General features: G+C 50.4%; 8 protein-coding genes across 8 annotated transcripts; 4 read left to right on the forward strand and 4 right to left on the reverse strand.

The window, feature by feature from the left end:
* Positions 1–1,068: 1,068 nt before the first annotated feature.
* Positions 1,069–3,372, forward strand: LRP88_03535 (flavin-containing monooxygenase; the record flags this gene model as incomplete). Its single annotated transcript, XM_083240154.1, has 10 exons — positions 1,069–1,367; positions 1,427–1,718; positions 1,797–1,977; positions 2,034–2,170; positions 2,227–2,291; positions 2,348–2,646; positions 2,699–2,759; positions 2,825–2,945; positions 3,217–3,286; positions 3,350–3,372. The coding sequence occupies 10 exons, from the start codon at positions 1,069–1,071 to the stop codon at positions 3,370–3,372; spliced, it is 1,548 nt and encodes a 515-aa protein (XP_083105284.1).
* Positions 3,373–4,055: 683 nt separating this feature from the next.
* LRP88_03536 (uncharacterized protein) lies at positions 4,056–4,958 on the forward strand (the record flags this gene model as incomplete). The annotated part of the gene is made up of 1 exon (XM_083240155.1): positions 4,056–4,958. The coding sequence occupies one exon, from the start codon at positions 4,056–4,058 to the stop codon at positions 4,956–4,958; it is 903 nt and encodes a 300-aa protein (XP_083105285.1).
* A 649-nt stretch (positions 4,959–5,607) lies between these two features.
* On the forward strand, positions 5,608–7,533 carry LRP88_03537 (bZIP transcription factor; the record flags this gene model as incomplete). The annotated part of the gene is made up of 4 exons (XM_083240156.1): positions 5,608–5,868; positions 5,928–6,221; positions 7,090–7,199; positions 7,275–7,533. 4 exons carry the CDS (start codon positions 5,608–5,610, stop codon positions 7,531–7,533), a joined length of 924 nt encoding a protein of 307 aa, XP_083105286.1.
* Positions 7,534–9,892: 2,359 nt separating this feature from the next.
* LRP88_03538 (uncharacterized protein) lies at positions 9,893–10,936 on the reverse strand (the record flags this gene model as incomplete). The annotated part of the gene is made up of 4 exons (XM_083240157.1): positions 9,893–10,234; positions 10,287–10,448; positions 10,503–10,810; positions 10,861–10,936. The coding sequence occupies 4 exons, from the start codon at positions 10,934–10,936 to the stop codon at positions 9,893–9,895; spliced, it is 888 nt and encodes a 295-aa protein (XP_083105287.1).
* A 1,807-nt stretch (positions 10,937–12,743) lies between these two features.
* On the reverse strand, positions 12,744–13,752 carry LRP88_03539 (uncharacterized protein; the record flags this gene model as incomplete). Its single annotated transcript, XM_083240158.1, has 2 exons — positions 12,744–13,643; positions 13,699–13,752. The coding sequence occupies 2 exons, from the start codon at positions 13,750–13,752 to the stop codon at positions 12,744–12,746; spliced, it is 954 nt and encodes a 317-aa protein (XP_083105288.1).
* Positions 13,753–14,481: 729 nt separating this feature from the next.
* Positions 14,482–16,227, reverse strand: LRP88_03540 (general substrate transporter; the record flags this gene model as incomplete). Its single annotated transcript, XM_083240159.1, has 3 exons — positions 14,482–14,856; positions 14,912–15,926; positions 15,980–16,227. 3 exons carry the CDS (start codon positions 16,225–16,227, stop codon positions 14,482–14,484), a joined length of 1,638 nt encoding a protein of 545 aa, XP_083105289.1.
* A 740-nt stretch (positions 16,228–16,967) lies between these two features.
* On the forward strand, positions 16,968–19,023 carry LRP88_03541 (flavin-containing monooxygenase; the record flags this gene model as incomplete). Its single annotated transcript, XM_083240160.1, has 6 exons — positions 16,968–17,193; positions 17,263–17,856; positions 17,914–18,050; positions 18,107–18,470; positions 18,526–18,709; positions 18,765–19,023. 6 exons carry the CDS (start codon positions 16,968–16,970, stop codon positions 19,021–19,023), a joined length of 1,764 nt encoding a protein of 587 aa, XP_083105290.1.
* An 89-nt stretch (positions 19,024–19,112) lies between these two features.
* On the reverse strand, positions 19,113–19,797 carry LRP88_03542 (DUF3425 domain-containing protein; the record flags this gene model as incomplete). Its single annotated transcript, XM_083240161.1, has 3 exons — positions 19,113–19,347; positions 19,397–19,506; positions 19,570–19,797. The coding sequence occupies 3 exons, from the start codon at positions 19,795–19,797 to the stop codon at positions 19,113–19,115; spliced, it is 573 nt and encodes a 190-aa protein (XP_083105291.1).
* Positions 19,798–22,073: the final 2,276 nt, after the last annotated feature.

The following is a 22,073-nucleotide window of genomic DNA, read 5'->3' on the forward strand; positions in this document are numbered from 1 at the left end:
CCGCCCGGTCACGACGGTCTATTTCCATCAAAGTCAGCTGGTGCACTTCCCTCAGGTCAGCCATCCCGGTCATTCTCACCTGACAAATAACCATCCTCATCTTCTGACTATCGAAGGGCCAGGCGCGTCATTTCCCCCCGTCTTCACTGGTGCTGCACTTTGGGATTTCTGGGGCGTCCCATTCATCCTCTCTGTGGTCATTGTTCGTGGATATCAATGCCTTCTTGAAGATAAATAGTAGCTTTTGAGACAGGCCATTTCTACCTGTCGTCGTAATGGCGTCCATCTGATCGCATCTATCTTTCTCAGAAGGAGTTAATGAGCATAGATAGTTATCACGGGATCACGAATGCACGCACCGTTCTCCTGATCGGTGATAGAAGCTTCTAGATAACTACCAAAGAGTTATCGACTATGATTCTTCATAACCTCAAAATGGTTGTCTTTCTCATTAATGACGATGGGTATGTCGTCGAGCGATGCATTCATGGCTTAACTGAGAGCTACAATGACGTGGCCATTGCATCCAGTACGGCTTTGGCATTTATCTCCTCCTGAGATGGTTCAATTTTGCTCTGGACAAGTTCCACGTCTCTAGCTGTTATCTCAGCATGGATCATCTGTTGTTGAAGGTTTACTATTAATTACTGTTCTAATCACCGTCAAGTGCCCGTTAGGGTTAGTAGCTCCAGCAGGGTATCTCCTACTTGGTCTATATGGAGCCCAAAGGAGACAGACAATTCCATTTCTCTGTTTATGCCGACTTGCCGAGCCTCGAGTGCGCTGACTCGCAGCCCTGACTCGCTCGAGTCAAGCGACTTTGTCACTGCGGGCCCCCTCTTCCCCACGTCAGCCAATGAGGAATACCGACTTTAGCTCAAGGCGATTATGATTCTCAGCAAGGTTTAGCTCGGTGTACAAACAAGGGAAAAGAGGATATTTATGCTGTGGCCTCTGGTCTTCAACGTGGTCCTAGCCGCTCTCTCTTTCTGACGCAGTGCATAGACTGGACTCTCTGTCGACATTACTATCGGTTGCCACCCTCTACTTGCTACCTACCTTTTCACTATGACCCTTACCAATGGCAATGGTCCGCACGCGGTCGAAGCACCCCCAAGTTACGGGCGATATCCACTACATGATGTCTCCCGTAGGCCGCTCCACATCATCATTGTAGGCGCAGGGGCGTCCGGTATTGCTACCCTGATACAGCTCAAGGGAATTCTCGGGGTCACCTACCAGTGTTTTGAGAAGAACCACGATGTGGGTGGCACGTGGCTTGAGGCGCGGTACCCCGGGGCCGCCTGTGACGTAGCTAGCCATGCGTACCAGTACACGTTCGATTCGAAGAAGGACTGGAGCAGCCAGTGAGAAGAATCCTTGGCCTTTGCAGCTGTGTAGCGCTAACAAGACATCGTTGCACCAGCTTTTCCCCGGCCGAGGAGATTGGAAGCTACTTTCAAGGTGTAGCCAAGCGGAACGGCCTCTACCCTCTAATCACCTTCAACTCGGCCGTCGTGGGTGCCACGTGGGATGAGCCATCGGGCAAGTGGCGCGTGCGTGTCTCTAGATCTTCGTCTCCAGGCACTCCTACCAACGAAGAAGAGCATAATGCAGATGTTGTTATTAATGCTGGAGGTATTCTCAATGACTGGAAGTGGCCGGAAATTAAGGGCCTCGACACTTTCAGGGGCAGATTGCTCCACACCGCCGCCTGGGTACGCTCTTGGTCCCCGACCCCATCAGCATGGCTGTACTGTAGTTGAGGGAAGCCGTGTTTGCTAATCGAAATGTAGGATCCAACGCTGGACTTGGAGGGCAAGTCAGTAGCGGTCATCGGCTCTGGCGCCAGCAGCATCCAAGTTGTGCCTGCGATTCAGCCCAAGGTATCCAGGTTGGATCTCTATGTGAGGTCGCCCACCTATATCCTCCCTACCGTCGGTTTTGGCATTGAGTCGTCGTCATTCAACGAGCCTTGTGAGTCTAACGGACCAGAATAGCCACTAGCAGCACTTCACGCTGACGTTCAACAGATTCGACAGCCGATATCGAACGCTTTACCAATGATGACGAGTACTATCGCGGTTTTAGAAAAGCTATCGAGCAGCAGATGAACGAGAACTTCGCCAGTAACTACAAAAATTCAAAGGCACAAAAGGACGGCAGGATGGTGAGCACACACGGTGCCATCTTTTGTTTCCGACACCTCCACTGACAACACTGCAGTGGGCGGAGAATAAGATGAGGGAAACTCTAAAGTCAGCGGAATTGCAGGAAAAACTGATTCCCAGGTATGTCGAGTGTCCGAGTTTGAAGTCCAGGGATAGCTTCTAACATACCTGGATAGCTGGGAGCTAGGATGTCGCCGTATCACTCCTGGCCTTCCGTACCTCAATGCCGTCCAACGCCCGAACATAGACGTCATCAGAACCGGCATCTCGAGAGTCACGGAAAATGGCATCGAGACGGTCGACGGCCAAGTTCGCAAGGTAGACGTCCTCATCTGTGCTACAGGTTTCAACACATCTTTCTCGTCTCGATTCGAGATCCAGGGTCGTGACGGTGTCAGCTTGAAAGACAGATGGCGGGCCAAGGGCCCCGAGGCATATCTTAGTCTCGCCATCGCTGGGTTACCAATCTATTTTAGTGAGTGCTAAACCGCCGAATGAGGCACAAGTACCAACTAATTTGCGTGCAGCGATCCTTGGCCCTAATTGCCCTATTGCGAATGGATCCTTGGTGCCATGCATCGAGTGGAGGTGAGCCATCCCAACACCTTTTAGTGATCAGCCTCAAGGTCTCAACCGTTAACTGTTCCGTGAAGCGTTGCATACATTATTCAGGCAATCCAGAAGATGCAACGTGATCAGATAAGGACGCTTGAGGTCAAGCAGTCGGTCCAAGATGCATTTAACGCCTATGCCCAGGAAGTGCATAAAGACATGGTATGGCAAGGGTCTTGCCAGAGCTGGTGTAAGTGCACTCAACCTTGAGACCACGGAAATACAGGGAGAGAGTGACTGATATGGTGAATTCCACCTGCATAGACAAGGATCGTACCACCGGCAAGATAACTGCTGTTTGGCCGGGTTCAAGCAATCACTTTATGGAGTTGATTGAAAGTCCTCGATATGAGGATTTCGAAATCCAGTATATCAATGTAAAACCACCAGATCGTTTACGCCTTGATGAGCTGATTTCACTGACTCTTCGTAGGCCAATCCCTTCTGGTTCATGGGCAATGGCGTCTCGCAGCGAGAGACGAAAAAGCAAGACCTAACCTTCTGTAAGTTGATCACCAGACAGTAACGGAGGATGTTTACTTTGTAGCTGACAAGTTATTGTACAGATCTCGATGCGGTTAGGATTTAAAGGCAATGTCTAATCTCTGCGCTGTTTGCGAGTTGAGGAGTGGTGGCCTGGTGCGGTGTTGCGAGAGATTTATGTGACGGGCACATGACATAGCGGATTTGTATGGCGTCTGATCAAGCCTATGTAGATTAGGTGCCGAAGAAGTTTATCGCTGCCAATTGCAGTGAATCACGAAGAAGTTGGGAATAGTTTCCTAGGGGGTGTGAAGGCTTCATCACAACAACAAGCAGTCAGGATCAATCTCTCTTCATAGTACATGTGACTCCATTTGGTTACTTGCCTTGCGCCCTCCTTTTCTCGCCAGTTAGCAGCTTTGGGGTGTTTGCTTCTGAGCATTAGCCCCGAATTTGGCGTTGAGAGATTTGGCGAGGACTGATCCCTTGTGCTGCAGGTGAATCAGTCCCATGAAAATAATACCTCTGCCCTCCTGTGCAAGCTGGGAGTACTGTAGAGACTCTGAGTTATGTTAACTTAGCGAGAATATCTAGGCCTTAGCAGTGTAGGTCCTGAGTCAGGCCAATGACTCAGTCCAGGCTGAGAAGCACATCTCTAGTTAACTATATATTAGTAGAGCTAACGACTCCATAACAGAGGTAAAACCCCCAGCGCCAGCTTATAAGCACTTTGTTTGAAGAAACACGCCTTCGCGAAAAAGAAAAAAGTTCCAACGTCCTCGTACAGCCATGACGCCCCCACGAACACCGGAAGATGCATTCTCGGGTGGCGTAGCTGTTATCACTGGCGGCGGGGGTGGTCTTGGTGCCGGCCTCGCAAAGCTCACTGCAACCATGGGCATGACCGTCATCATCGCTGACATAGCATATGATCGCGCCCAATCTGTTGCCTCTAATATCATCGCTTCTGGAGGCCGGGCCGAAGCGCTTACGGTCGACGTATCAGAACCGACCGACCTCGACAAGTTTGCAGACGATGTCTTCTCGCGTTACGGGAAGGTCCGCCTGTTGATCAATAATGCTGGCATTGAAACTCTCGGCTATATCTCAGAGGTCTCGGCCGCTAGTTGGGAGGCGACGCTCAACGTCAATATTCACGGAGTTGTCCATGGTGTTCGAGCATTCCTCCCTCGGATGCTGGCATCCGGAGAGGAGTGCTGGATCGTCAACACGGCTAGTCTGGCCTCTTTTGGTTCTCTCCCTGGGCAGACTGCCTATGCTACGACCAAGCACGCAGTACAAGGCTTTACAGAGGGACTCGCTTTGGAACTCCAAATCCAAGAAGCGAACATTCACGTGTCTTCTGTTATTCCTAGTCTTTTACGCACCGACATTTTCGACCCTAACCCAGTCCCTGATGAACCCAAGGGCGCTGATCGGGTGCAGCCATACCGAGCGAAGCTAGCAAGAATGGCACAGGAAAAAGGCATGGGTGTCAAGGAGGCGAGCAGGATTATCCTAGAACAAATAGCTAAGGGGGAGTTCTGGGTCTTGACGCACCCGGAGGAAAGCAAAGTGGCCATGACAGCAAGGGCACGTTTTCTGGAGTTGCAGGGAAACCCGGCAGAGTTTCCGGGAACGGAGGGAAACCGACTGCAAGCCCCCACCTCGCTCGCCCATCCCCCGATGTAGGCTGTTTGTCACCTTGACATGAAAGATCGTTTGGTGTTGTACAGATGATTCTATAGTGCGTCCTTAATAGCATAAGGTTGAGCTTTTGCAGAAAGGAGGCAATTTTTAACGTTTGACTCGTTTTGCCCATTTGACCAAATGAAACCCAGTTGATTTCCATTGTGTCATTGAAGCTTGGGTATAAGCTACAGTTTTGTTACGGCTGTATGAAATCTATTGAGTTGCTCTGAAGCCTCCACCCCCCTGGGCTTTTGTACCAATTTTGGCCAAATAGAACTGAGTTGGTAACGAACCTACACAATGAGCTAACCAAATTAGGAAATGCATGCTTCTGACCGTACTGGCCCCTCGTTTAGGGTTGGCCGGCCGTGCAGTCAGCCACTTCTGGTACTGGTTTTATATTCTGGGGTAGGCCCCAGCCGGGGAACGCAACCTCTACCCAGATCCACACAACCTTCCCAACTGCATCTATCATCGAAGAACTTACGGTCTTCAGGCTCAGATATTCCATCAAGGGCCGGGCTTCAACTATAACAAACAACGCAATATCAACCGAAGAACTAGCGAGTGGCTTAAACGGAGTTGAAGTTTGCCGTCGATCATTGTCGTTGGATTGTTTTCATAGCAAGAAGCGTCACTGGGGTTAGCCATGCCGGGAACGAACCACAGCGCGAGTCCCACGGCTCCATCATGTTTCAGTGCCGATGTGGCGACAGAAGATTCGGCTGCAACCGCCGAGTCGCGGCTGGATCGAAAGAGACGCGCCGACAGGGTTGCCCAGAGAAATCATAGAAGGCGGCAAAAGCTTTACATCGAAGAGCTCGAAGCTGAAGTCGCTCTGCTTAAGTCGGCCAGCGAGGCAGAGACTGCGGCTCGGCACGCCACACAGAACCTTCGTCTACAGAAAGAGGTTTGCATCGATCCATAATGATTCCGATGGTTTGCCTTGTCACTGACCGCGCTTGCCAGCTGAAAGAGATGCAAGCCCTCTGGGACGAGATGGAGGGTCTCTTTCGTCGACAGCACGAACTTCGTCAGCACTCCATCTTGGACGAGCTAAGCAACTCAGGAGTCTGCTGTTCAAAGGCTCAGGCCATGTCTGCCGACTCTGAAGGAAGTTCTCAGGAAGAGCCCGTTAGCGAGAATTCTAACACTCAGGGCGACCTCCACCACTCGCATGCCGACGTCAGAGCTGACGCCAGAGCTGCGGCAATTTCTCCTCTTCTTGCTGATGAGTTGGCCCGTCAAGAAATCCAAGACGAAGTTCAAGGGCTATTGGATGCCGAATTTGGGTATCTTACGGAGCCTGCTGGAGTAATCCAACATGAACAGAATTCTGTTGAACTAACAGCGGATGGGCTCGACTTAGACGACCGGCTAATAAATTTGGCTCTATATGACGCGCCAACCATCTTGGGCGCAAGTGTCGGTTCTGCCGCAATGAGCAAAACTCCGTTAACAGAAGGACCATCCAATACTTTGCAGCTGAGCCGGGTCCCGCCGTTCTGGTCTCAGCCCCCCCTGCCGCGCACAAGTCCGGCCGCTTCAAGCCATGGCGTCTTCCTACTGGATCAACCGCACGCAGAGGGCGCTGTTCAGCACGGTCACAAACCTGGGAGCGGCGAGATCGCCTTGCCAGACGTCGAGCATCTCCTAGGATCATCGAGAAACTCACACCGCCACGACAGTCTCTCGACAAGCCACCAGCCGTTCAGGCTTCTGCGTTCGATGAACAACTTCGACGAACTTTCGGTCGGTGCCAGTATTAAGCACGAGTTATCGTTTGGCATCCCGACGCCAAGTCCTGTTGTCAACATGCCCGCCTGTGGGAGCTCTGGAGGCTTGCCGCTGTGGCAGCGCCCATCGATGCCTGGAGATGTCAAAGTCCGAATGCTCATAGCGCGGGCCAAGCAAAATAAAGACAGCATTGGGCAGCCCAAGATCGAGGACTTTTTGTTTGAAAACCCTCGAAACACACTTTCAGCTGATCTGAAGATGTTTTTGTCACCCGTCTGCCGTCTGAGGCGCATGCCTGAATATCTTGCCACACATACTGGGTGCTTTACCTCTTTTTCAGGGTACGCTATCCGCCTATGTCACAAGGTTAGACTGGTTATTGACACCGCTCTAGTACCAAGTTATGCAGACACCTGAAACATATGAGAGCATTCCTCCCTGGTTCAGACCGACAACAATGCAGATTATGGTTCCGCACCCCGTCGGCGCAGACCTTGTTGCGTGGTAAGTAACGAAACCGGCATTATATTCTTAAGCCGTCCTTCCTTGAATACTTCAGTTAATGCAATAGCTCGCAAGGCCCGAGATCCGCGATGGAATGATTCGCATGACAGGTTCAACACAATCGCACGCCGCCAACTTGGACGTCGTGTCTATGGACATCGCCCGGTACATGACGGTAGATATTCAGGCCACCGAGAGCGATCTGTGGGGAAGATCACAACAAAGTATTACAACTGAGATTTTGGACTTGGCAAACTGGAAGCTGGGCAATGAGTTCTTTGAGATATACCCACAGCTCAAGGGACCGACACCGATGAATACTCTGGCACCATAATTAACTAAGCGGTTTAAGATTTCCATGTCTAAATATCAAGCTTTGAATTACTATCACAACCCAGTGTGAGACCGCGAGGTCAAATGCGGGTCAAGCCAGGTCACTCCCCCCTCGCTAAGCAGCTATATTCTTTTCTCGGCCAACAAGCCACGACCATCGGGCGAGACAACCAATCATTGTATAGTGCATCCCATTTATGCCGCCTATAAGCTACATACTTGCGAGCAGAAGCTTCTCGGCAATCCAGTCCGCATGCAGCGTGACGCCCATATAACCCCCGGCATTGTCCGTGTCGGCCTTGGCTGCTTCCTTGCCAGGAACTATGCCTCTAAAGTCCATCAAATGCCAGGCATGTCCTTTCAGAGGGACAACGCATAAATCAAGGCCCTTGTGTCCGCCCTACCGCGAATGAAGATCGTGTTAGAGGCAGCTAGTAGCGCAAATATCGAGCATTGACGGGAAGTAGCTACCTTTCTTATTTTGTCCGCCAAACGAAGGATGTCGCTGAGAAAAAGCTCTAATTCGCCCGCTACTAGAAGCACATGCGGTGGTAGAATGTCTCGCCAATCTCCTGGGAAATCAACGGGGCTCGTCCAGTTGTCGTTTGGTCGCAGCCCTCCCAGGTAGGCTTCACGCCACTTGTCCAAAACCTTCTTCTCTAAGCAGTCGTACTTCGCATTCCGATGCATAGATTCGCTCTCGTTGCGAAGGTCCACCCAAGGACACGTCAAACAAGCGGCGACAATCTTGCCACCACGGTTTCCTCCCTTCACTGGTGGAATCTCTGGGTGGGGATCAACGAGGTGACGGAGCAAATCTAGGCAGAGGTTGCTGCCCGCCGATTCGCCGGCCAAGATGATAGGCTTGCCCTCTCTTGAAACGAGTTCCTCGTATGCCGCCACGACCTGCCGCAACCCATCTGGGAAAGGGTGTTCAGGAGCAAGGCTATAACGGACGCAGAACACGTCGACAAGGATTCCGCGAGCGCGGAGCTCAACAATCAACTGGAGCAGCCAGCCTGCGACCCCCTCCGGAGAGCCGGACACGAAGCCGCCGCCATGGACATACATAATGATATGAGTTGAACGGGGGAACTTCGCAGCGTAGATGCCACTAAAACGATCGCTCACAATCTGCACTCCGAGGCATTAGACAGAACCCAGGATGTCTAGTGTGGTGCTTGGTTGACTTGCATTTTCGGATGTTCCTTGTTCTTCAAGCAGGGTTGGACAACCCTTGAGGAGGTCTTGAGGGCCCGTAAGATTGCTCTCGGTAACATGTCGGAATTGCGACATCGTAAGAAAAGCAGAGATCCTATGCACATCATTCATGAGCGGGAGCAAATGATGTCTCAGATATAGTAAGCTCACCACTTCAGCGAGGCATTTGCTAGCATTTGCTGGAGACTCGGTCCTTTGATCTCAAAGGCTCGCAACAGCAAGGCCCGAAGCTTTGTTTTCGGTAAGACATAGCCTGTTAGCCGTCTAAGTCAACTGAAAGTTCGATCGGCAAGAAGGGTAGGGCATGTTTCAGGCCGAGGGCTAACCGTAAAGCAGGGTGAAGCAGGCCAGTATCCTGAACTTATCAGAAATCTCGAGAGGGGAAGAGGCTTTCGTCGACATCGTAAGTACGGTTTCGATGGTCAAACCGGTCGGAGATGAGCCCACGCCTTGTGCGTTGTGCGGCAACCACCTAATTACATATAAATCGTGACTTCAGAGAGAAGAAAGGCGCACACGCTCCATGAGACTACAGAAGCGGGAAAACACACCTATTGGTACTTAGGATTTGGAAAGTTACCTTTTGGACTATGGAACGTTTTGGCTGACGTATTAAACACTTCTCTGAGGGGCCAGCCTAGTATTCTCGTGTGTCGTTGAAATTGTTGAAAGGTTATGATTGCTCGTGGAAATGCGAAAGTAGGAACGGTATCGGGCTGTCATGTTGGTTACTTACTGATTGTTTCTGACTCTGCAAGCTGACTCGACATATGGGGCCTTGACACGACATGCTGACTCGGTCAATAGATGCAGGTTATATTATTATTATCTCTTTAGCTTTAACTAATTTGACTAGCTATGAGTAACAAAGTGTATGCTACAAGAATGTCGTGATCGAATGACTTAGTTGGCAATGGAACGGTGCATGGACGTTGACGAGGCCCCATATGTCGAGTCAGATTGCAGAGGGTCAACTTTAGGTATCCACTCGTCCGGACCACCGAACAGTCCGGAAAGGAAAATCCGTTTTTATTAGCCAAGAAGACTCCTCTGCAGCGCCTAGTATAGAAGATTATTGACTTTGAAATCTTCGTATCTATCTGCGTCGAAGTGACAACCCTCTAGATCCAGTTTGATCTTTATAACTTGGCCTGTCTACCATCCTGAGCTTTCTGCTGCTGTACCCAGTAGTTCTTGAGCACCCGCCGAAGGATCTTTCCAGATGCACTCTTGGGGATTTCAGAGACAAATTCCACGCCTCCAGCAAGTCTCTTATGCTTTGGCTTTCGAAAGGCAACAAAGTCCTGTAATTCTTGCTCGACCTCGAAGCCCTTGTTTATTCCATCTCTCAGGACGACGAAAGCTCTGGGGAGCTCGCCAGAGTAGTCATCTGGGATTCCGATAATAGCCACATCCCTGACCTTGGGGTGTCCGTGGAGAAGATCTTCGAGCTCTGCGGGGGCAACGGCATGGCCCCGAACCTACAACTGGTTGTTAGCTCTGTATACCACGAGCCGATGTGAGCACGGCCACCTTGATCATCCCCTTGATTCGGTCATGGATTGTTACAAATCCTTCTTCGTCAATGTTTCCAAGATCCCCAGTTCTCAAGAACCCTCCATTGACATAAGAAGCCGCAGTTTCCTCTGGGCGGTCGAGATATCCCTTTGTCACTTGAGGGCCTCGCGCCCAGATCTATAGTATCATTAGGGATGGTTCATCTCCCCGCCATAGTTTCCTATAACTTACCTCTCCAATCTGCCCTTTGGGCACGTCTCTTTCCGTCTCTGGGTCTACGACACGAATCTCGGTTCCAGGGACAAGCTTCCCAACCTTTGTTGCGTTACTCCAGGTGGTGAGCTCAGCAGGCGTCACTGTCAAACAAGAGGTGGTTTCAGTCATGCCCCAAGCTTGGCGGATAGACAGGTTGGGGAATCGTTTCTCGAGCTGCGTAATTACTTGTTCGGCGAGTGGCGCGGCGCCTGTATTGAACTGTTTCACAAACGACAAGTCATATCCTTGAGCTGATGGGTCGTTCAAGAGTCGGATCAACAAAGCTATTGAGGTCAGCAGGATATATCTAGGGATAACAAGTCAGGTAACTCACGAGGTACAAGCCACAGTTCATCGCATCGAAACTCGACAATGGTCTGCATCATCCGCGTCATGTTGAACTTGGCCATTATTACCACGTCTTGCTGTAAAGCGATTGGCAGATGAAGTAGGTGGACTAGGCCAGTAACTAATTGATATGGTCAGTCGTTCTTCTCGTACGATATGATACTTCTTACTGTGAAAGAACGGCAAAATACTCAGCAGGGTACTTGGTCGATTGACCGGCGTGATCTGACGCATTTGGCGCACTTGACTGATCAGGTTCTCGTGAGATATGATGACCTACAGTAAGGTCAGCTGAATGGTCGGCAGGCAAGCATAGTAAGTATGAGGAACGTACAGCTTTCGGCTTGCCTGTAGTTCCAGAACTAAAAGAAAGAAATCCACACGGCGAAGCACCATGGCTACTCGGGACCCATGGTTTGGCATAAGTAGCTGGATCAAGGACCTCCGCTCGTCGAAGTAAAGCCCGGAACGTGTTGTCCTCGCTTCTCAATCCTTCCAGGCGAATGACTTTGTTCGTCGATAAGCCAACTACTTGGCAAGCTGCCTTGACATGATCAAGCGCCGTGTCATCGGAAAATATTAGAACTGCGCGTGAATCGCGGAAAAAATGAACCAGGTCATCCTTCTTGGTCTCGGGAGGCAGTGTTGTGACAACCGCACCGAGGCGACTGGCAGACAGCATTGCAGCTGGATACCAAAGCAGATTCCTGCTGACTATGGCGACTGTCTGCCCTGGTTTGAGGTCATGGTCTCTGGAGAGAAGTGTAGAGGCGGCGGTAGCAATACTCTTCAAATCCTTGTACGAAAGAAATGCCCCCGTTGTACTGTCGCGGAACCCACGGGCACTGACTGGCTCGGAGCCAGCCGCTGGGGGTAAGCACAGTGCCGGGTTTCCCTCAAACATCCAATTCCATACCGAAAGGCCTTTAGGGGCTGCTTAATGTTATAATCGTTTCTTGGGCAAGGGTGAGGGTGACTTACTCGGTTCAAGATAGGGGCCGAGGAATGACATCGCCTAGGTACCAGCTTCTAAGGCCAAAAATGAAGGGCAGCTACTTCGAAGTAAGCAATCGCCGAACAACAACTGGCGATCTATTGTTTAGCTCTTATTCACCTTCAAGGTAGCCCCCAGCCGTGTCCATCTCAGACGCGGTGCGGAGAAACGCGGGCGTCGCGTCGCTGACTCGCGCAACTGACACTCATACTATCTATATTTCCGACCGAGCATCGGCAGCAGCATTTTAAAGCTCGGCCCGAGGCACAAATTCACGGCTCTAAACAACATAGAGCATATCATATGCGAATCGACCATGACAGAGACCAAAGACCTCAAGTCCAGCTCCCTCCAGGGACCAACTTTCTCCTTCATCCGCTTCATACTCTACATAGTCGACATCTTTGTGCAAGGCGTAAACAGCCGATATTTGGGTGAGAAGAACTGATCAATGGATTTCTAAGAATAGGTGAAGGACATTAGAGCTATAGCCGCTCTTAGATCTATATACGAGTAGGCTTGTGGCTATGTAACGATGGAATCTGAACTCACGATTGTTTATCACGTTGTGGCCATTTTCTCCAGCCAACGTGGCGGTCAGCCTCCCACATTGCAAATCATGAACTGTTGATGGCCTGCCTATACATTGATACCTTCGCATTGGTCGATAGGAAGGTATGTATAGGGTCAAAACAGATGCAAGTGTGCAAACATCTACAGTATGTGTTGGCTATAGGAGTTGACTAAATCGAAAAGCGACTCAGGATGACAGCAAAAGGTCCAATGTATTTAGTGAAATGCAATTGGCCAGTTTACTATGTTACGCTAATGGAAGGTTTTGTGTTGCTGAATGTGTACAAGATTGCCAGTGCTAATCACTCTTCTAAAGAGATGACACCTACATCTATGCCAGTTGCATGCCTTATTGCATATGAAATCTGGTCCAGAGTATCCTTCGGTACAAAAAGCTCCTCTGTCGATCCAAGGACCTTGTCAAAGTTGGCCAGGTAACCCTCTGGTGTAGTCTCTCCAGAATGTCCCGGGACAGTAGCCAAGGTTGTTCTCGCGGCTCTCCCGCCACCGACGCTGAATAATTCCCCAGACACGGGGCATTCCTCGCTGGCCAAAGCTACCACAAAGTCTGCCACAAGGTGAGTGTCGAAGTACTGTCTCGTGATACGTTTGACAACAGGCGAGAGGTCCGACATTCGAGACGCAGCCGAAGGCAAAACTCCGTTGATCTTGATTCCATGCCTGGGGCTCATTCGGCCAAGCTCTCGGGTTAAGCCGTACGTGGCCCCTTTGCTGGACACGTAGCCCCCATCACCTCCGGCACCCGTGCCGAAGATGCTGTCAGAGGAGGTGTTGATGATGCGACCGTATCCCTGCTTCTCCATGGTCGGATACACGGCACTGATGAGAAGAATAGTTCCCAAAGCAGCAATTTCCCAGGTTCGCCGGAATGAGTCGACGTTGACATTGTCGTGAGAGCTGGCCTGGCCAGCGGTACCGGCATTGTTGGCCAGAATATGTACTGTCCCATATGCGGTTATGGTGTTTTGTACTAGTTGTTGGACCTCGTCCTGTATGGAGATATCATGACCATCGGCAATCGCCTCTCCTCCCTTTTCTCGTATCTCGTCGACGACAGCTTGAGCACGAGAAATGGTTCCACGTTGACCGTCCAGAGAGCCACCATAGTCGTTTACAACCACACGAGCCCCGTATGAAGCCAGTAGGAGGGCGTACTCCTTTCCAAGACCACCCCCAGCTCCCTAACATCTTGGATCAATACAAAGAAACGCTGTAGGGGCGCAAGTCGATACTCACCGTCACAATCGCAACACGGTTTTGCAGAGAGGTCAACTTGGGTAGTGAAGGCATGATAAACTCGACGCTCTCAGTAAGATGAGAAAGTTCAGAAGGAAGTCTATTCAGGCATCAAGGAATAAAAATTAATCTGGCGAGCTTAGGTAGTATCACAACAATGTTTTAAAATGTTGATATCCCAGGTTTCTTTAACCGTCATCAAGTGCCGTAGTCTCCGTGTACTTTCCCCGCAGTTCGAATCGAATCCCGATCAGGGCTTACTTAACTGACTCATACAGCACGACCCCAGCGAGTCAGCCAGCGAGTCAGCTCGGATCATGGAGTAACCTTGTAGGCAGTGGGTGCACCCAATGCTTTCGGGAACAGCAGCCCTCCTTTTTAGTTGCGGTGACTCTGCTGGCGGTAACTTTCCCTCAGCCTCTTACTGCGTCTTGTCAAACCTCATCTTAGAATACCTCCATGCGCACGAGCTTCAGACAACAGCAACAGTATTATTGGTGCCTGCTTGTTCATCCCGTGGCTCAACCTGCGCAACGACAGTGAGTCGTATCGCATGAACGAAGAGCTTGCAGACAGGATAGCAAATTTAAGTTGGCGATTTCGGATTTAACAATTCGTTCATTACTATGCATTTCCTCAAGAACTGGCTTCGCTCAAAGGTAAGATCGTTGAATTGTTCCTACTACTATGGCCTACTCGACATAGGTAGACTGAAATGCAATAACCAAATGAAAAATGTAATAAGATTAAAACATAACCCAACAGGATTCGAGCACAATCTTCCTACTCAGCCTTGTTGTTACCTTCATCGGACCCAGTACCAGGAGCAAGAAAAGTCTTGTGAAAATAACGTGGCTTGACCTTCACAGCGTACAGATCATCAAGCTCAGCAACTGTCCGGTTCTTTGTCTCGGGCAGCCATAACCAACATCCCGCAAAGCCGATAAAGGTTGTCGCACCAAAGATGAAGCCTACCTTACCGCCGAGATTACCGGCATCTGGGTTGAACATGTATGGGAACACAAAGCCCACTACCCACTGCACTGCACAGAGAACAATGTTGGATAGGCCTTGGGTTCGTGACCTCAGGCGCCAACTGGGGATCTCTGCCACAACTGTCCAGGCAACTGTCCCCAGCGTGATCTGATAGATGAAGCCCTGTTGAATACCGTCAGCTATGATTCGTTGTGTTCAGGTCGAGACCAATATATACCCAAACAAACATGAAAGCGATGGTTACAAGATTTGTTGTCCTCTGTTCTGGTACAGAGGCTCCTCCAACAATAAAGAGTGTCATGGCACATGCGAGCTGGCCCCAGACGATAAGAGGTCGGCGGCCCACGACGGTCAGTAGCGGCCAAGACAGGATGTTGGCAATGAACATGCTGATATTGTTAAGCATTCCGAGCAGGAATGAAAACTGTGCATCAAACCCGGCAAGTTGATAGTAGTACGACTGATAACCCAAGACAAAGACAAGACCGCTCAGATATTGGCACCCGTAGATGAACATACAGATCAAAGTCCGCTGTCTATCTGTCGATCGGAAGCAAGAAGCATACGTTACACTTGTCGTCTCTGAATGATTCTCGCGCTCTTGCTCAACAGTGTTCTCGATCAAGGCTAGTATTGCGTCCTTGTTGATCGCCGGGCTGTCCCCATGCAGACGGCCAAGGGACTTCCGGGCAGCTTCGCGGTGTCCGGATCGAAACAGCCAGACAGGTGACTCAGGCCACATCCAGGCAGTAGGAAGAATGAGGCATGGAATGACCCATTGACAGGCAAATGGGATGATATAGGCATCTGCATCGTTCTTAGGGCCTAGCTTGTACATGATGCCAGTGAACAGAAGGGTGCCGCAGAACTGAATGAAGTTGGTCATGGCCGTGAGCCAGCCTCTTAGTTTGAGTGGTGCAACCTCGGAAGCATAGAGAGGCCCAATTATGAGCCACGCTCCAATGGAGAGGCCGTTGATTGCCTTTCCAGCCGTAAGGATCGCAAGTGACCCGTCATGGATGGAAGCATACTGAACTCCAACCCCAGCAATGGAGATGGCGCAGAATATCATGTTGGTGTATCGACGTCCGATCTTATCGGCGATCCAACCGGTGAACGCAGCTCCGAGAATTGCAGCCAGCTGGGAGACGCCTCCGTAAAGGCTTTGCCAAGTTGCTGGGATGATCCAGCTTGCTGCGTTGCCCTCTCCATGAAGGGTACCGTAATCCTCTCTAGTAGGTAATCTTGTCAGTCATGACCCAAGTAAAATGTATAAAAAGCCTACCGAAACTTGGGGATTGCAAGCAGATTACCCGCAATGTTTCCATCGATGCCATAGCCAAAAACGACGAGTTGGCCATACAGAATCCAGAGAGTGCTTCGCCAAAACACTCGTACCGTCTCGAAAAAACTGAGGCTCTTCTCATACTCAGCCTGGCGGGCAGCAAGGTCGGCAATGTCTTGCGTACCCGCGTGGCTCTGCTCGACGTGTTCAGTAGTAGACATTGACTTTTCCTGCTTGTTGAGATCCATGGTGAAAGTCTTTGTCGATGGAGAGAATATGGCTTAGAATATCGTATGAAAAGAGGTTAGAAATAAATGGAAGGAAACGAAGCAAAATATAGTTGGATCCAGTGATTATGGCTCTGTCTTTGGCTTGATGGCGCGAGTACTCGATACCCTCCCTACACTTGGTGCGTGTCGGTGAATTGGTGGGCAGCTGGGAGGCACACATTGACTACCCCAGAAATCCGGTTCACGCACAGACAGTCAACCCCACGGGGAAGACATCGCACAGCCGAGGCTAGTTCTGAGTTTCTACAGGTTCATCGTGGACCTGGACCCTGTGATGGTTGGGAAGTGTACGAGCTCTCTTCCATGTAAGATGACTCAAGGAGGTTAGCGAGAAACAACATTACAGACCCCTACCCCACACAAGAAGCTGACTCTCATGTCGAGTCAGCGCGTTGTTGGGGGACGCCATGCTTCAGCTAGGGTACTCTAGTCCCAATAGTTCGGCTTCCTCAATCTGGGGTAGTCCGGAAACCCCCGCAATCCTGTCATGATGTTGGGGTCGCTGACCAAGCTCCGAGTCATCGCTCTGACAACTCCCTGCCTGGGCAGGATACAGGGTCCAGCGCAGGCGGATATAACGGGCATTGTGTTTGTTACAAACCGCCGCTTGAGTATAGATGCAACAATCTCTACCCATGCTAGCGAAATAGGCCCTCTCTTTTAATCAGCATTACTCTTGTACCCCATCGTCTTTCGCAATGACCACCCCAACTGAAAACGACTACTCCGTCACCTTTGACAACAGGGCTGGTGGAACGCCTATCAACCACGACAAAACTGCCCCTTATACCGTTTCTGAGCATACTCTATGGGCTCCTCGCAAGCTGAGGGTTGCCTGCATAGGAGCAGGAGCATCAGGTATTATGATGTGCTATAAAAAAGAGAAAGAGTTTGGAGACTCGATTGACCTGATCGTTTATGAGAGTATGTATTCTTTTGCCTTTATTGATGCATCATTGTGAGAAACGTCATGACCTTACTTGGTGCCCATAGGATATCCCAAACCCGGTGGTGTGTGGTACGCCAACAAGTACCCAGGCTGTCGCTGCGATGTTCCCTCTCCAGCTTATCAGTACCCCTTCGCTCCCAAGTCAAGTTGGTCCAGGTATTACTCTCCAGCCGCTGAGATTCAATCATACTATGAAGAATTCGCCACCAAGAATGGCTACGTCGACAAGTACATCAAGCTGTCGCACCGAGTTAACAAGGCGGCCTGGGATGAGACAACTGGCCAGTGGGTCTTGACCATCTCTCATACCAACGAGTCTAACGAGGAGAGCACGTTTGAAGACCGAGTCGACTTCTTGATCGCCAACGTTGGTGTTTTGAACACGTGGAAGTGGCCTGACATCCCAAACCGCGAGGCATATCAGGGAAAGATGACCCATTCAGCCAATTATGACACCAGTCTCGACTTGAAGGACAAGACCGTCATTGTCATTGGCTCTGGTGCCTCTGCAATCCAGATTGTACCAGCCATCAGGCCGACAGTCAAGAAGTTGATCTCGTTCTACCGCACACCCCAGTGGATTGGCCCTGGCCTCGCGATGGATGGGTTCACCGACTCTGAAGGTCGCAACTTTGACTGTGAGTAGCCACATCATGGATGCTATTGAAGCAACAAGCTAAGCCGCCTATATGTAGACACAGAGGAACAGAAGGACGCTTTTGCAAAGAACCCCGAGGCATACCTGGCTCACCGAAAGGAGATAGAGACCAAGATCAACACCAGCTTCCGTAACAACATTGCGAACCATCCCCACCAAAAGCTAGGTCGCGAGGTAAGTCTCGGCCGGGTTGTCTGATGTTATGCCACATTAACATACTGCTTATCCAGTTTGTCACTCAACGGATGAAGAACATTCTAAAAAATGACCAACGACTTGTCCAACGGCTTATCCCAACGTTCCCGATGGGTTGTCGTCGGCTCGGCCCGGCTGAGGGCTTCCTAGAGGCTTTCTTGGAAGACAACGTAGAACTAGCTGAGGGTGAAATCGAGTCCTTCACCAAGGATGGCCTGCGGACCACCGATGGAACCGAGTACAAGGCCGACGTTATCATCTGCGCCACTGGATTTGATGTGAGCTTCAAACCAGTTTTCCCGGTTGTTGGTCGGAACAACGTCTCGCTCAGTGAGGCTTGGAAGGATGATCCGTCGGCTTACCTTGCGGTCGCTGCGAGTGGCTTTCCCAATTTCTTGAGTGAGTTGTCTTGGACGCCAGCCTTGGACACAACTAATTGTTTGTTCGTGTACAGTTGGGTCTCTTGGGCCAAACTGCCCAGCCGGACATGGATCTTTCATCACTGTCCTGGAAGCTGCACAGAACTATGTGTGCAAGATGATCAGAAAGATGCAAACCGAGAATATACTGGCCATCGACGTGAAGCCCGAGGCCGTTGCCGAGTACAACGAGCATGTGCACAAGTGGCTGGAGAGAACGTAAGTTGACATCTACTTAAACCTGAGTGGATTAATTAAGCTGACTTTGGATAAGGGTCTGGGCAGCTGGTTGCAGGTCCTGGTATAACCAAGGTCGCCCAGGTGGTAAGATTACGGCTCAATATCCAGGATCCCTGGTCCACTGGCGCTTGATGCTCGAGCATCCTCGGTTTGAAGACTACAACATCCGCTATCGTACACGCAACAGGTTCGAGTTCATGGGCAACGGCTTCACGCTGCCAGAGGTAGACGGACAGGACGTTGCATGGTATTTGGATTTGGAACACATTCAAAAGCCATTGTTCCCTTACTAGTTATTTCATAAAATAATATGCTCTACCCTTTCAGTGCAATGAACTCCCAGCACGAATCTTGTTCCATTGGTCCAGCGTCATAAACCACCTCACCCAGCGCTGGCGATACTCTTCCACTGGGGGTACCGGTCAAAGAATTTCGTGTCCAGCTTCCAGTTGGCGAGGTTCAAGATCTGAGAAGCGATCTGCTGGGGGTCATTCAGTAGATCATGTTCTGCCACCGGAATATCAACTGTGAGATACTTTCCCACGTCGGTCGAAACCTCCTGTAAGACCTCTGAGTCTGCGAGAGACATGTGAATAAGACCTTCGCGAATTTCGGGCCTAAAGTTTGTTAATTCAAGTGTTTACTGGGTATCTGAGTCATTCTCACCATGCTATGAGATCCGCCGTAACTGGATGGAGAACAGTAAGCTGAAGAGGTGTCGGGCGGAACCACGGAGGAAGACTTTGGTAGGCCTCGTCGGTCCGGAGAATCTGCCACTGTCTTGAAGTCAGTAAACAAAACGACGGGAAAGCTCCGGGCTTGTGTGTGACTGGACTGACTCTCAGAAACAGGTACAGCACCCAATAAGTTGCGAGAAATTCCGAGGTGCGCCGCACTTTCTGCACTGGTGCCAGATATTGCTTTAGATCAACCGACAGAGTATTTGTTGGGTTATCAAATAAGAAGTCGACAAGCGTTGGTGGCCCTATAGCAGCCGGGTTCTTGCTGGCACGCTCAATGATGTTATGAAGGGGTCGGTCTCTGGGCAATGGCGGGGAGAGAAACATGGGGAGGTGCTGAGTTCGAGGTGCCTCATGGATGGGCCATATCGTCGGACCGAGTGCGGGTATGCAGTGCTCCATGTAAGCACCAAACAGCTCCATGAACCCATCCAGGGCGTCAGGTTGACGAGAATTTGCATAGTCTTCCAACCATGGCTCATTCTCGATTACAACCTCGGGGCTTTGATCGTGTTCACACGGCGTGAAACCTGTAGCTCGCTTCGACCTCCTCGCACTCTGTGTCAATGCGCGAGTTTTAGCATGAGATCGGGGACAGTTCGTCTGGGTCGTCATGGTCGATGGTTGATCCGGGGCACTCAGAGGCCGGTGTCGATTGTTTCCTGGACTGACTTGGGCGGTTCGGGAAGTTTCTGTCATGGAAATCTTGCCCGTGTGGCTCTCATCAAATAGATGGCCTTCACCGTTGAGTATTCTGCTGATTGAGTCGTCATGCGTTGCGAGCATGTCAAAATTGGTGTCCAAATCCAGGTCAGCATCTTGGCTCAAGGCCCCGGGCATATGGCATGCCGTTGTAGACTCGTGCAGCATGAGGTCTTCCAGCCCAGAAAGTCCAATCGATTCCGAGGCCTCATGGGTAGTATTCGGCTCTTGATGGGGTGCCAAATGATTCGAGACGTCATTTTTAGTATGTAATGAGTCCGCGATGAATACTTGCGAGCCGGCATCGTTGTCTCGATTTACGTCCTCGATGGGGCTCGCGCAGCCCTGCGACGCGATAGGAGGCTGACTGATCATCGACCGTTGTCTGAGTTCACGTTGGCGCTGAAGGATGCTTTCCATTTCGTCCCAGAGGCTATGCATTTGTTTGAGCTATGTTTTTCCAACTTAGCACTCTCCTCTAAACAGATGCCATCAAAGGAGAGACCTACTTCGTCCTGTAGCCTGAGGTTCTGAGTGGCGAGTTGGGACGTTTCAGACGGTCCAGGCGTTTTAAGAAGAGCGATCTGAGCCTCGAGCTCCTCGATATACTGCTTCTGGCGTTTTCTGTGTTGTCTTTGTGCCATTCTGTCAGTCTGGCGTTTCCTCTCCCGTCGTAGCTCCGCCATATCCATGTTGCCAGGCGTCCCCTCCACGGTCATTGTGGTCAGGGCTTCTTGGGTACTGGCAAGAGCTCTGAGGCCTGATTCCAGTTCGTTAAGTATAACACAGTTGGCGTGCAAAGTGACGGGTTCTCTACAAGGCCGTGGGTAGAGCCGTGAGTCGAATCGTTTGGTGCAAGTTCGAAGGTTCTCAGAGGAGGGGGGAGATTGGAAGAGTAGGTTTGCCCACAGGAGATCCTCGCCACATACATCCTTGCTTTGACGTTCCCCAAACCAGTCTAGGCTGGAGACGGACAGAAGCCGGAACCCGATACCCCGCATTCTCATCGCCAAACCCCGCAGCCATCGGATTTTTGCGTCCCGATGCCATGGGTTCCGGCATCAGCCACACATCTCGACCACTGATACCAGATGGACATCCTTCAGACCGGGTACTGTAAACTGGGAGAAACGAAACCCTTGTTTTGATTAGGACCCTTGAGGGACCAAGAGTGTGCTATCAAAGTGCGATGGAATAATAGATCGATTTTAACTTGTAAGCGGTCTAGTGAAAATAAGGTTAGATACTTTGAGCGGTTCTCTAGGGATCGCAACGCGTGAGCCTGCTCTACAAGAAAGAAAGACGACTAAGGTTTCCTGAAGAGGTCTTTCTAGCACTTTTTTTACTTAATATATTGATTCCTTTAAGATAAGTATTAAGACTTATATTATATATACAAGAATAATACTATAACGTATTAATCAAGGTACTAAATAAGCCCAGGCAATCCCAGCGCGCAAAATCCTCAAATGTAGGTTGGTCATCCTTGGGGCTGTTACATAGAAGCTGTGGTGTAGAATTTGCCATAATTACAAAAGACTCATCGTCCTCTTCAACTTCACTAGTTGACTCTTGGCTTCCCATTTCGCCTGTGTCAGAATGTTCCAGGGATGGCAGATCGGCATCCAATTGAGAAGTGTCGTCAGGACGATAGGGTAACTCATCATCACGCGGAAACCTTCCCTTGCTGAGACAGATATCCACGCTCAATATCAGCCGAAGATATAGGCCGGGCTGAAAGACTAGGATGTCGATCCAGTCGAAACTTGTCAATTGGTCATCGGGCTTTGGCATGACAAGATCAACGATGTAACAAACGATGTCATAGATCCAATCCACACTGTCATATCTGGTTTGATAGACTTTCATAACTGTGGCCAAGATTTCTGACTGGCGTTCCT

The sequence above is a fragment of the Fusarium phalaenopsidis genome, assembly GCF_050370095.1.
Source record: "Fusarium phalaenopsidis strain FUZ10S chromosome Unknown contig_32286, whole genome shotgun sequence".
Lineage (NCBI taxonomy): Eukaryota > Fungi > Ascomycota > Sordariomycetes > Hypocreales > Nectriaceae > Fusarium > Fusarium phalaenopsidis.